This window comes from Astyanax mexicanus, chromosome 12 (assembly GCF_023375975.1).
Source record: "Astyanax mexicanus isolate ESR-SI-001 chromosome 12, AstMex3_surface, whole genome shotgun sequence".
Classification (NCBI taxonomy): domain Eukaryota; kingdom Metazoa; phylum Chordata; class Actinopteri; order Characiformes; family Acestrorhamphidae; genus Astyanax; species Astyanax mexicanus.
In genome coordinates this window covers 49,986,034-49,998,533 of record NC_064419.1, presented here as the reverse complement: position 1 = coordinate 49,998,533, position 12,500 = coordinate 49,986,034, and the positions used below count along the sequence as shown (strand labels likewise).

At 37.9% G+C, this 12,500-nt stretch overlaps 2 protein-coding genes across 2 annotated transcripts in view; one reads left to right on the top strand and one right to left on the bottom strand.

Annotated features, from left to right (window-relative positions):
• si:dkey-20d21.12 (uncharacterized protein LOC556245 homolog) overlaps positions 1-12,500 on the top strand; it is a 231,458-nt gene that overhangs the window by 172,150 nt on the left and 46,808 nt on the right. The gene's annotated exons all lie outside the window — the stretch shown is intronic.
• Positions 1-12,500, bottom strand: part of LOC103026151 (solute carrier family 26 member 6) — a 22,077-nt gene that overhangs the window by 5,064 nt on the left and 4,513 nt on the right. Inside the window, exons 3-12 of the mRNA XM_049485608.1 lie at positions 12,379-12,500; positions 11,803-11,913; positions 11,260-11,402; positions 10,431-10,595; positions 8,495-8,647; positions 8,297-8,379; positions 6,645-6,792; positions 5,281-5,394; positions 694-771; positions 484-579 (exon numbers count right to left, since the gene is read on the bottom strand). The exon at positions 12,379-12,500 is cut by the window's right edge and continues 18 nt beyond it. Of these exons, the coding sequence (XP_049341565.1) occupies positions 484-579; positions 694-771; positions 5,281-5,394; positions 6,645-6,792; positions 8,297-8,379; positions 8,495-8,647; positions 10,431-10,595; positions 11,260-11,402; positions 11,803-11,913; positions 12,379-12,500 (1,213 nt within the window). The remainder of the gene's footprint in view (positions 1-483; positions 580-693; positions 772-5,280; positions 5,395-6,644; positions 6,793-8,296; positions 8,380-8,494; positions 8,648-10,430; positions 10,596-11,259; positions 11,403-11,802; positions 11,914-12,378) is intronic.

The window sequence follows — 12,500 nt, the reverse complement described above, 5'->3', positions numbered from 1 at the left end:
ACTGATGAGTGAGTGAATGGAGGTATGGGTGGCTGTGTGGATAGATGGATTAGATGGAGGGATGATGGATGGATAGATGGGTGGATGGAAGAATGCATGACAAATGAACAGATGTTCATTCAAGAGGTGGATAGATGAATAGACACACAGATGCATGGACGGATGGATGAACAGATGTATTGTTGGATAGACAGGTGGATGGACGTGTGGACAAATCAATGAACAGGTGGATGAAAGGATGCATATATTGATGCAGGGATGGACACATGGATGAATAGGTGGATGGACAGATGCATTACAAATGGACAGATGAATGAACAGGTTGACAAAAGTTGAATGGCTGGATAATTGGGTGAATGAATGAATGAATGGCTGGTGTGATAGATGGATAACTAGATGAGTGGACGGACAGACAATCAGACAAATGGAAGGATGGATGGATGAGTGGATGGACAGACAGACAATGGATGGATGAATACTCACTAGATCTAGTCGGTCTGTAGCCCAGAGTTTTGGTACATCTCTGATCTGAGCAAAAATCCCCAACAGATTCACCAATACAATCACCGCCAGGACTGCCTACACACACACACACACACACACACACACCACACACACACACAGCGTTTATCAGATCTCTGCTAATCCCTGTGTGACACATCCTGGCTGATATATGGCTGGAGATGGTTCTACCTTTGGCAGCTTTTCAAACAGCGGTCCAAACTTCAGCAGAACCGCCAAGATAAGCAGCGCCGACACCAAACCTGAAACCTAATAAACACACAATGTATCACTTTAACACTGTAATAAATCACAATGTATCACTTTAACACTGTAATAAATCACAATGTATCACTTTAACACTGTAATAAATCATAAACAATGTATCACTTTAACACTGTAATAAATCACACACAATGTATCACTTTAACACTGTAATAAATCATAAACAATGTATCACTTTAACACTGTAATAAATCATAAACAATGTATCACTTTAACACTGTAATAAATCATAAACAATGTATCATTTTAACACAGTAATAAATCATAAACAATGTATCAATAATACAGATTTAAAACTTATATATATTTTTTTTTTTCATCCTAAACAGCCCATTTGCTGACCTGCCAAAAGTCATGGGACTGCAGTATGTACCTGATCATAAGGTCTTACCTCAGGGCATAGACTCGAAATGCCCACATCTGTAAGTTGTGAGGTGTTATCTTGTGAGTGAATTTAATTGAAAACTGGTAAATTAAAAGAGTTGGAGTGAAGTCTGGAGTTCCATCTTCCTCCACAGATTTACGAGTGTACCGGAAATAAATACACCATAGAAATCAAATCAAATCAAATCAAATTCAATTAATTCAAATCAAAAGACTCCTCAATTCAAAATCCCAGGATTTTCAGGATTCAGGGAGTTACCAATCTGCTTTATATAACATGCAACAGTTCTGTTTCTCACATCCTCAGAGAGTTCTTTGCCATGAGGTGGCATGTTGAATATTCAGAATTGAACCCAAAACACCAAATTTAACATCCATGCTCCCCAATCACACCTGATACGAGTCACATGACACCAGGGAGGGACAACAACATAACTGGGCACAATTTAGACATGTTCACTGTGAGGTGTACTCACTTTTAACATTAATATCTTTGTGTTGAGTTATTTTCAGAGGACAGTAAATCTTTATATTGATATATAAGCTGTACACAGACTACTTTAATTTATATACAAGTTTATTTTTATACCATTTATACGAGTTTTTTTATAAACAATAATTACATTTAAATTTTATAATAGTAAAGTATGTGCAGAAATGTGAGAGGTGCACACACTTAATATGTAATATGTATTTTAAAAGCTTTTTTTACCCGTTATAAGTTTTATTACAACACTGACTGAAGTGTTTCTGTTATCAACAATCAGTATCTGCAGTTCAGGGTTGTGCTGTTCTTCAGTTCAGCTGATAAAGGCTGTAAATGATCCACTCCTGTGCTGATAAAGGTCATTAGTCTGCGAGCGCAGCGGCTATGATGTGTCTGTACTGTTGTATAAAGATGTAAGAGGCTGAAGTAGCTGAGAGATAATAGGAACTGGCTGTTAAACAGCTGGATTAAGACAGGAACACGGCGGGGACACAATGAGACACGTTATTGTAGGTGTAGAAACACCTGGGCTATTGTTTTAATTACAGATCATAGTCCAATAAAGGTAAAAAACAGATCAAAATCTCAATTTTAGTTTTTGTTTCTGAATAAAGTCATACTAAAATGACAATCTGATACATAACTGTTACAAAACAGTCTTGATTTATTTAATTTACACCATCAAATAATCCCAGAACAGCTTTTCTGTTCACATGAAAAGTTTAAGGCAGAAGCCGCTGGTCACCATCATTACTCCCTACTGCACTGTCCACTGTGGGGGGTAATATTAGCTCATATGCTGTATTTCCAGTACACACTCAAAACACACAGTAAAAAAATACCCAAAACACTGAGCAGTAGGGTTGCAGCGGTAACCGGTTTCACGGTATACCATGGTATTAAAATGCACGGTTATCATACCGTGTGTGTTTGCTTATTACCGGTAAAACGCAAGCCAGCGGAGAAACTCACCCGCGCATGCGCAACTCTGCTCCGCTTCAGCTACTCAGCACACAGCGGTGAGAATGGCAGAAAGTGCATCAGACTAGAGCTTAGATTCTCTGCCCGAACCAGACCTGACCCGAGGACCGACCCGAAATCGGGTCCGTTCGGGCCGAGATTTCCCACCACATTCCTCGGGCCGGGTCGGGTTGGGCTCCAGAAAATAGTCTGAGATGTAGGCATCTGTTTTTTAATTATATATTTTATTTTTAGCTCTGGTGTGATAATCACAATGTTAATGCTAAGTAACCAATTATTATTGTTAATGAAAACGAACCAAATAACGAAAACTGAAAGTGAAACTTAACTAACTTATTTATAAGCGCTGTTTTCAGTCCCGCAGTTCTACAGCGGGAGGTGTTGTGCCGATTCTGTCCGCGAAGCGGGAGTCGGATTGAGCAGGGAGTCGGATTCGGCATAACAGCGGCAGCGCGGCTGCACCTCGCGGTCCGCGGTGTTAGTTGTAAGCGCTCGCGCTAGCCGCAAAATACGACAGAAAACACTGAGAAACTGCAGAATTATGAATTGGACTAAAATGAGCACGAGGAGATAAAAGAGAACCTTTACCTGTGAGTAGCTCACATCAGAACACGCAAATCTCTCTCTCTCTCTCTCTCTCTCGCACGTGAACTTCTCCGCACTGTGTTTAGCTGTTCTTAAAAATCATTTTAATTAAATAATAGTTCTATGCTTCTATGTTAGTGTTAATTAACATAATTCTGATCATATTTCGCTCATTCAAACAGCCTGAAAACAGACTTGTAATCTTGTAATCAACAAGCTTGTAATCAATGTGGCCGTAGTCACAGCTAAAGGAGGAAATACATCAAACCTGTTCTCCCATCTCCGAGAACACCACCCCGCTGTGCAGCGCAAAGTATGTGTTCAGTTTATAATTTTACCTAAATAACCTAAATAAAACCTCTTTGTAGTCGTGCACAACCCATGCGGTAAGCGCCCGCAAAAGCGCTGAGTTATCCGAAATTTGGGCACGCAGGTACAGGCGTGAAGTGCGTGCTACGATGGATTCACGTGTCCGTGTAAAGGTCCTGGCCGGACTGGATGTGAAAGACGCCATTCATTTACATGCGTTAATTTTCAAATTCTGACGTGCCTGTTTTTCATATGTTGAAGGTTTTAAGGTGTGAAAGCCTTAAAATAGAAATCTCTATTGTGAGGATCATTTCAGAAATAAATCCCCTCTTTCTGCAGTATCTGGTTATATACCAACTTTTTTATATATATATATATACACTCTTAATGCCCTTAAGAGTAGTGGAAAAACATGGTTTCCTTCACCTGATGGTGTAGTTTCTACAATAAATAGTTAATTGAACAAAAAACCTTTGTTGTAATTTCTTTAAGGGTCAATTTAATAATATATGTAACAAACTGTGATACCGTGATAACCGTGATACCGCGGTATTTTCCGAGACGGTTATCATACCGTGAAAATTTCATACCGTTGCAACCCTACTGAGCAGTGTTTAATCAACCACACTCACAGTTTTGCATTTTGTCCCCTAAGGAGACACTTCAATCAAGTCACATACTGCTGTCCCATGACTTTTGACATGTATAGATGTATGAAGATATATATGTATGGAGTTGCATCTCAAACAATTACAATACAACTTAGAAGTTACTTTATTTCAGTAATTCAGTTGGAAATGTGAAACTCATATATTATATAGATGAATTAAACACAGAGTGATCTATTTTAATCATTATTTCTTTAATTGTTGATGATTATGAAGATTACAGCCAATAAAAACCCAAAAATCAGTGTTTAATTAGAATATTATATAAGATCAATTGTTTTTTTTGCAGTGTGTGCAGTGTGCCAAGTCCTGCTGGAAAATGAAATCCTCATCACTAACTGGTGGAAACTTCGAGCAGTTTGGACTGTGTGTCTCTCCACTCTTCCTCCAGACTCTGCTCCCCTGATTTCCTTTAAATTAAATGTAAAATTTACTGATGATCAGTGATGGTTTGGAGAGTCATGTCTGTCATCTGCTGGTGTTGATCCACTGTGTTTTATTATCAAGTCTAAAGTCAGTGCAGTTTTGTTTTCCCACAAAATCTTACAGCACTTCATATCTTACAGCTTCCCTCTGCTGAACAACTGGATTTCATTTTCCAGCAGGAATTGGCACATTGCCCACTCGCCAAAAGTACCAATTGGTCTTTTAATATATTCAAATTATTCCTTTTATATAATATATTAATAAATTATGAGTTTCTTTAAGCTAATTAATTTTACCTAATTAAAAACCTCTGGAATATAATCAAGAGGAAGATGGATGATCACAAGCCATCAAACCACCAAACTGAACTGCTTGAATTTTTACACCAGGAGTAAAGCAGCATAAAGTTATCCAAAAGCAGTGTGTAAGACTAGTGGAGGAGGAGAACATGATGCCAAGATGCATGAAATAAAAACTGTGATTAAAAACCAGGATTATTCCACCAAATATTGATTTCTGAACTCTTAAAACTTTATGAATATGAAATTTGTAAATGTAAGAGCTGGCTAGCTATGCTGTAAATAAGAAGTGGGTGTGGTTAAATAAATTAGAGAGAAAGCAGTGATGTCTGTGATTGGATTTGAATAAAGGTACCTGAGTTTTTCCTCCAGTGTTCTCCTGTACGGTACTGCGGGACATAGAACAGCTCACTGCAAAACACTGGAACAGCCCACCCACCGCGTTACACACTCCCAGAGCAAACAGGTCCTACAGCCGGGAGAGAACACACACAATAGATTAATGCTAATGATGCTAACACATTAATGCTGTTAACTTTAGCCTCTGCTTCCTCACAAATTTAACTATTTTAACAGCATCAGGTGGCGTATTTGCAGTTTAATGTAGTGATGTAGTTCAGAAAGTAGGTTACATTTAGTTTACAGTGCTGTGAAAACGTATTTTCCTCCTGGATGAGTTCTTCATGCCCTTTTGGAGTAATTTTGTTCGGTCGGCCGGTCACTCCTGGGAAGGTTCACCAGTGTTCTGTATGTGTTTTCTCCATTAGTGAATAACAGTGAATCACTGCGGTTCTCTGGAGCCTCAAAGCTTTAGAAATAAATGATTTTATAACCTTTTCCAGACTGATAGATGATCAATAACTTTGTTTTCTCATCTGTTGTTGAGTTTCTTCAGATGGAGGTATAATAATAATAATGTGCTGCTTTTTGAGATCTTTTATCTGCTTCATGTTGATCAGACAGATTCTATTATATAAGTGAGTTCTTGATTCTACAGGTCTGGAATCAGTAATCAACCCTGATTGTGGTTAGTAGTGAAACTAAACTTAGCTTTACAAAAAATCTAGTAAATCACAGTAAGTCATGAGGGTAAATTACTTTTCCATCCTGAGCCAGATTAGTTTGGATAGATTTTTCCCTTAAAATAAAAAATAAATTAAATCGTCATTTAAAAAGTGCTTTTATTATTTACTCAGGTATATTGGTTTGATAATAAAGTTTGTTTGATATCTAAAAAATAATGTATGATAAAAAAGCAAAAACAAAAGAAAACTGAAAGGGGGCTTTTCGCATTTCACAGCACTGTATCCTGAAATATCTATCAAATCTCATATATTGTTTGATCTGAGAGCTCCTAATTAAAGCTTCTGTGTTTGAGCTTTGTCGTGTTCAATGCTGACAATGCTCCCTGAAACCTTTACTCTGCAGATTAACAGATTCTACATTTAACAATTTAAAAAACATTCAAATTACACTGAGATATTATACTAACAATATAACATTCATAAAGCTTCCTCTAGGCAGTTTCAAATGCATACAACTCTTCACATGTATGTGTAGTACCTGTGTAGGTGTAGTGAAAAATACTGTATACTGTATACAGAGTACGAGCATTTTAACTGTGATTAATCTTAGAGTTTTTTGTGATGAATGTGATAAAAAGGATTAAATCAAATGACATCACTAATATTAATAATAAGGTATAAAAGGTAAGCTCACCTGGTGGCTGTGGAAGCGGTACCCGTGCTTCAGGGCGTACATGCTGCCCAGAGACGCGTTCAACCCGAAACCAACCACTGCCAGAGCCAGAGCGGGCACTGCCAGCTCCCCGGAGAGAGAGAGCGATGGGAGAGACGGAGGAGAGAGACTGGCAGAGAGAATCAGAGAGAGAGAGAAATACTGTACTAATGTAAACTAAACTAATGTAAACTCCATTAATTTTTTATAGGTAAAAATGTGTTTTATTTACATACATTCTATATAAAACAATAAAGCCTAAATTTTAGACCATCTTCTTAAATTTGCCAGACTTTATATGGTAGAGGGGGATCTAAAATCTCCTAATCGTGTGGTAGACCCGCCCCCTTTTCCCCAACAGACTCAGCCCAGTGTCTCAGACTGCCTTCATTGAGTTTACAGTGCAGCATAAAGGACCAGATGCAGAGCTGTGTTGACTTCAGTGTTCCCTAGTTTATCCCTGAAGTGTTTCAGGGTCCCAACAGTAAAACTATAGTTTATGTATTTTATTACAAAACAATTCACATTTACATCAGATTATAGTATCATAGCTCAGCTCTATTTACTCTGTTTTCTCTGCTGAGATCAACCAAATCCCTATCCGGACGGGATTATTTTCTTAGGGTTTTGTCTGTGAAAAATATTTCACACTTTCTCAATGATAAAACTCCTGCATCCGGACTGCAATTAAAAATCAGGAGGACCAGTCAGTCACATGACATTAAAAACTGTTCAGTAGCTCCTCCATTTCCACTCACTGTTGTGTTTTTAACCGTGGCGCGCCCAAAGTGTAATTACGGTGCGCGGCAGTGGACAAATAGCTATTTTATTAAAGGCGAGGAGACGAAACTCAGAGATGTGCGTCCGGACCGGAGAAAAACAGTAGATAATTCAGCCTGTAATTTTCTCAGATGATCGTTCTGGACGGGAATAAAATCACAGAGGACAAAAACTATAAAAGAATAAAAAAATCTGCAGAGAGTCTGCACACAATGGTGACCAATAAAAGAACATAAAATCATGTTTTAGCCTTAATTTATACTCAGTTCAGACCAGAAGAAATAGTACATAAATGTGATGACAGCGCTGACTGAGATTTAATCAGAAAAAGTGGACAGACACAAATTTAAGGCAGTCAAATGAAGATATACATTATTAAAATAATAAAAAAATAACAAACATAAATAAAAAAATTATAGGAGATAAAAAAATGTAAGTAGCTAAAAATGACACTAAGCTTTTAAAAAAAATATAGTGTAGTGAAATAAAACACTAATAAAAAAAGGAAAAATATGAAATAAATAAAATAAATAAAAAGTTAAAAGGTGGTTAAAAAAGAAAAAATATATATTTAATTACTTTTAATATAGCAGAATAAGGTTTATAAACTGATTTCTAGGAAAAATAAAAATGTGATAATATAAGCATAGGGTAACCTAACTGCTGGAATTGTTGGGAGAAGTTTAGAGGAGAATAATAAAAGGGACAGGCTGTTTTATCATTAAAACCTATGGGGATGGGCGGAGCTACACATCATACTGCAACCAGCCAGCAGAGGTGCTAAGCAGGTGTGTGTATCTACTTATCTAACACACACACTCATACATACACACACACACACACACAGCCCTCACCCTGTTGGTATAGCGCCCACTGTCTGAACCCCGTACAGTCTGGGCAGGTCCAGCCAGTCCGACAGCATGATGGCCAGAATGACCTGCGGAGAACCGGGACACAGTCAGATATACCGACCAGGAGATTATGGGGATTTTACTGTGTATTTGGGATGGAACCGAATGCACCGGATCAGTGTGTGTTCTGTTCACACTCACCAGCAGTAACTCCCAGGGAACCGGAATCGGTAAACAGGCTTTAAACCGACAGTTCAGCATCTTCCCTCCGGCAAGAATCACTGCAGAAACAACCGAGACCACCAGCGTCCCACCCGACGCTCCCGTAACACCACCCACAACATCCACCAACATCTGAAACACACACACACTGATTTACACATGAACACCAACACCACACGCCTCCTCCAACACATGTGAAGCCAGACTCCGCCTCTTTTTGAACCTTTTTGCCGAGTAGCATCACAGCGCTAAAGCTCGGAGGAAAGCACAGCGACTCGGTTCTGATAGATCAGCTCACAGACGCGGCCTTGTGCTGATCCACATCACCCTAGGAGTGATGAGGGGAAAGAGAGACCAACTGTCAAGCTGCATAAACAGGATTCGAACCGGTGTTCTCTTTCTTTTTATGATAATTTTTGGATTATAAATGACTACTGTGAAGTGATCCAGACTATGAAGAAACACATTCAGAATCATTATCATAGGAAACTCTCACTCTTCCTTTCCTGGAGTGGTCCTGATGAGTACCAGTTTCATCATCACAACGTTTTTTTTATTCTTGAAATGTTTAGATTGACTGACCTTCAAGTATTTTTTTCTTTACTTAGTTCTAGCCATAATTAGAACATTACTCAAATATATTTACTATTCACTGTATACCTTTACAACTGATGCTCTCAAACACATTTAGAGACAAGAAATTCGGTAAAACTTTATGATAACTTTTATTAATATACTTTAAACTAATGATAAGTAGATGTGAATGAAGCATACGTTTATCAGAATGTATTAATATATTATATATATATATATATATATATATATATATATATATATATATATATATATATATATATATATATATTTAATGAAAGTTATTATAAAGTGTTAACTGAAATTTAAGTAATTAACTCTTGATGAGTTCAGCACAGCTGTTAACTGAAAGCCTGAATTCCAGGTGACTCTACCTCATAAAACTGACTGAGAAAATCCAGCAGAGATGCTCAAAACTCATCATCTAAACAAGAGGAGATACTTTTAAGAATCAGAATTAAATAAATTGAAATACATTTAAGGTATTTCTATACATTTTTTGACTGGTACTGTATGAGACATGATGAAACAGTTATTATGCTGATATGTTACATTACATTACATTACATTACATTACATTACATTCGGCAGACGCTTTTGTCCAAAGCGACTTACAATAATCAAGTACAAAGTAATAGAAGTTTAAAGGTAAAACATCTTTAGACAGGGCTTAAAGGAGGTCGAAGGGAAGTAAGGGGATAGAGGAGTGAAGGAGGGGAAGAAGGAAATGAGGTTAGAAGTAGTTAGTGTGTTAGAGGTGTTAGGAGAGTAAGTGCTCTTTGAAGAGCTCTGTCTTCAGGAGTTTATTAAAGATAGTGAGAGATTCTCCTGATCTGGTAGTAGAAGGTAGTTAGTTAGAGGTGTTAGGAGAGTAAGTGCTCTTTGAAGAGCTCAGTCTTCAGGAGTTTATTAAAGATAGTGAGAGATTCTCCTGATCTGGTAGTAGAAGGTAGTTAGTTAGAGGTGTTAGGAGAGTAAGAGCTCTTTGAAGAGCTCTGTCTTCAGGAGTTTATTAAAGATAGTGAGAGATTCTCCTGATCTGGTAGTAGAAGGTAGTTAGTTAGAGGTGTTAGGAGAGTAAGAGCTCTTTGAAGAGCTCAGTCTTCAGGAGTTTATTAAAGATAGTGAGAGATTCTCCTGATCTGGTAGTAGAAGGTAGTTAGTTAGAGGTGTTAGGAGAGTAATGCTCTTTGAAGAGCTCTGTCGTCTGATATGTGTGTACTGTTCATATTACAAACGAACAAATGAAGGTATATAATAACATAATCAGAAATAACACAGATATTTGTACAGAGTGTATAGAGAGTACAGAGTGTCTCACCCAGGTCAGGGACAGAAACCCTCTGTGTGGGCGGGTAGAGATGCCCATCAGTAAGGGGAGCTGGTGGATGGTCACGTGGACGGCGGCTGCGGTGGTGTACCCACGAACCAGCGGGCGAGAGAGCCAGCGGCACAGACCCCCACACCGCAACACACACAGCAGCATCTAAACACAACACACAACTCAGTCACAAACATCAGTACTATTTAATAAACAATATTAATAATAGATAATTTTATACTCATTAATAATATTTAAAAATTTGTGTGCTTAGAATAAGCATATAGCAATGACCGGAAGAGTTGGCACCCTGAAATCGTTCCAGAAAATGATGAATTTCTCCCTTAAAAGGATTGCAATTACAAATGTTCTGTTACACACAGCAACACACACAAAAAAAAAAAAACAGAAAAAAACTAAATTTATATAATTTTACACAACTCTTTACATAACTCTTTAGGAAATCAGTCTCTTTCTATAACCATTAACACATTTCTAACACTTCTCAACTGGAATTGTGGACCACTCGTCTTCTTCAGACTAATTCAGGTTTCTTATATTTAGATTATATTTAGATCCAGACGTATCGCTGAACACTTCATTACTCTCCAGCGCTTTTGTTTCCTTACACTTCTGGGTGCTTTTGAAGTACGTTTGGGGTCATTGTCCTGTTACAACACCCATGACTCTCAAGTGCAAGAAGTAAATACACATTTAAATCATTCTGTCAGAAATATTTCATGTTCTGGAAAGATTTCAGAGGTGCCAACACTTGTGGCCATGATTATAAATGAATCATAATCAGTGATGTATCAAAGTGTTTAATAACCTGTATTAATCCACACAGTATAGTGAGCTGAGACGCCAGGATAACTCTGTTCATCTCTGCGTCGCTGGCATTCTTCTCCATTCTGTCCATCTCAAACTCACTGATCACTGTGCTCACCATGATCGCCAGCACAGAGAACGTACCTGTACATTACACACATAACCAGCCAATCAGAGCAGACCATCACATTCACAATCCAATAAGAAAAAAGAAAATCTATGGGCTCATAGATATGCCCTCATCTTTTATCTTCGCTTTTTTCTTATCAATTATTCCCACCCACTCATTAGGATTCCCTCATCACTGCAATGCTCCCCAACACTTGGAGGGTGAGGACCAACACTCTCTCTCTCTCAGACTCCGGCTGCTGATGGAGAAACAGCATGACCTACTGTCCTCTCTCGATAGTGACTTTGCTTTAGTCTGTTGAACCACTTAATTGCATCGTAGGCTTTAATATATAATTAATTGTTTAATTGTTAATTGTTTAGGTGTGTGTGTGTATGTGTGTGTGTGTGTGTGTGTGTGTGTGTTTGTTCTTACCCACTGAAAGGTGTTTAGAAGTTCCAAAAATGACGTAGATCAGGATTGGGTAGAAAGATGAGTAGAGACCGTAGAGAGGAGGTACATTAGCGAGTACAGCGTTGGCCATTCCTGCATTAATAACATAATGTGAGTGCCATTATCAGCCGGTAATGCACTGTAACCGAAGCTCTCTATGTATTACTCCGCCACATACAGGTAACCTAGCAACAAAGCAGCGCTTACAAGCCAAACAGCGCAGCTACAAACAGAGCAGCAATGAAACTATTTTAACTGGTGGAGTTTTTATAACCAAACAGATCCTATTTTCTCCTCCTCTTTAACTCTTTAAAATCTTTCAATAAACAGTGAAAATGGAACGGTGGTATAATCAAAATAATACACTTGAGATTCGTGCTATAATGCAGTACAGCAGTGCCAATATTACATGTTATAGCACAAACCTCTTGTGTATTATTGCTTCATTAATTCAACTTATCTAAATATAAGTTGGCAAAATACATATACACTGATATTCCAAAATTACATAAATATATCAAGCTAAATAATTCTAATTAAGTGTGTATTAAGTAAGACCTTGTGGCAGATGCATGATGCCCACACTGATTCCTGAGATAACGTCTCCAAAAGCGTTTTCTCTGAATGAATATTGAGGAAGCCATGACAGCAGAGGAACACATGACAGGAAGTAGCCCTTC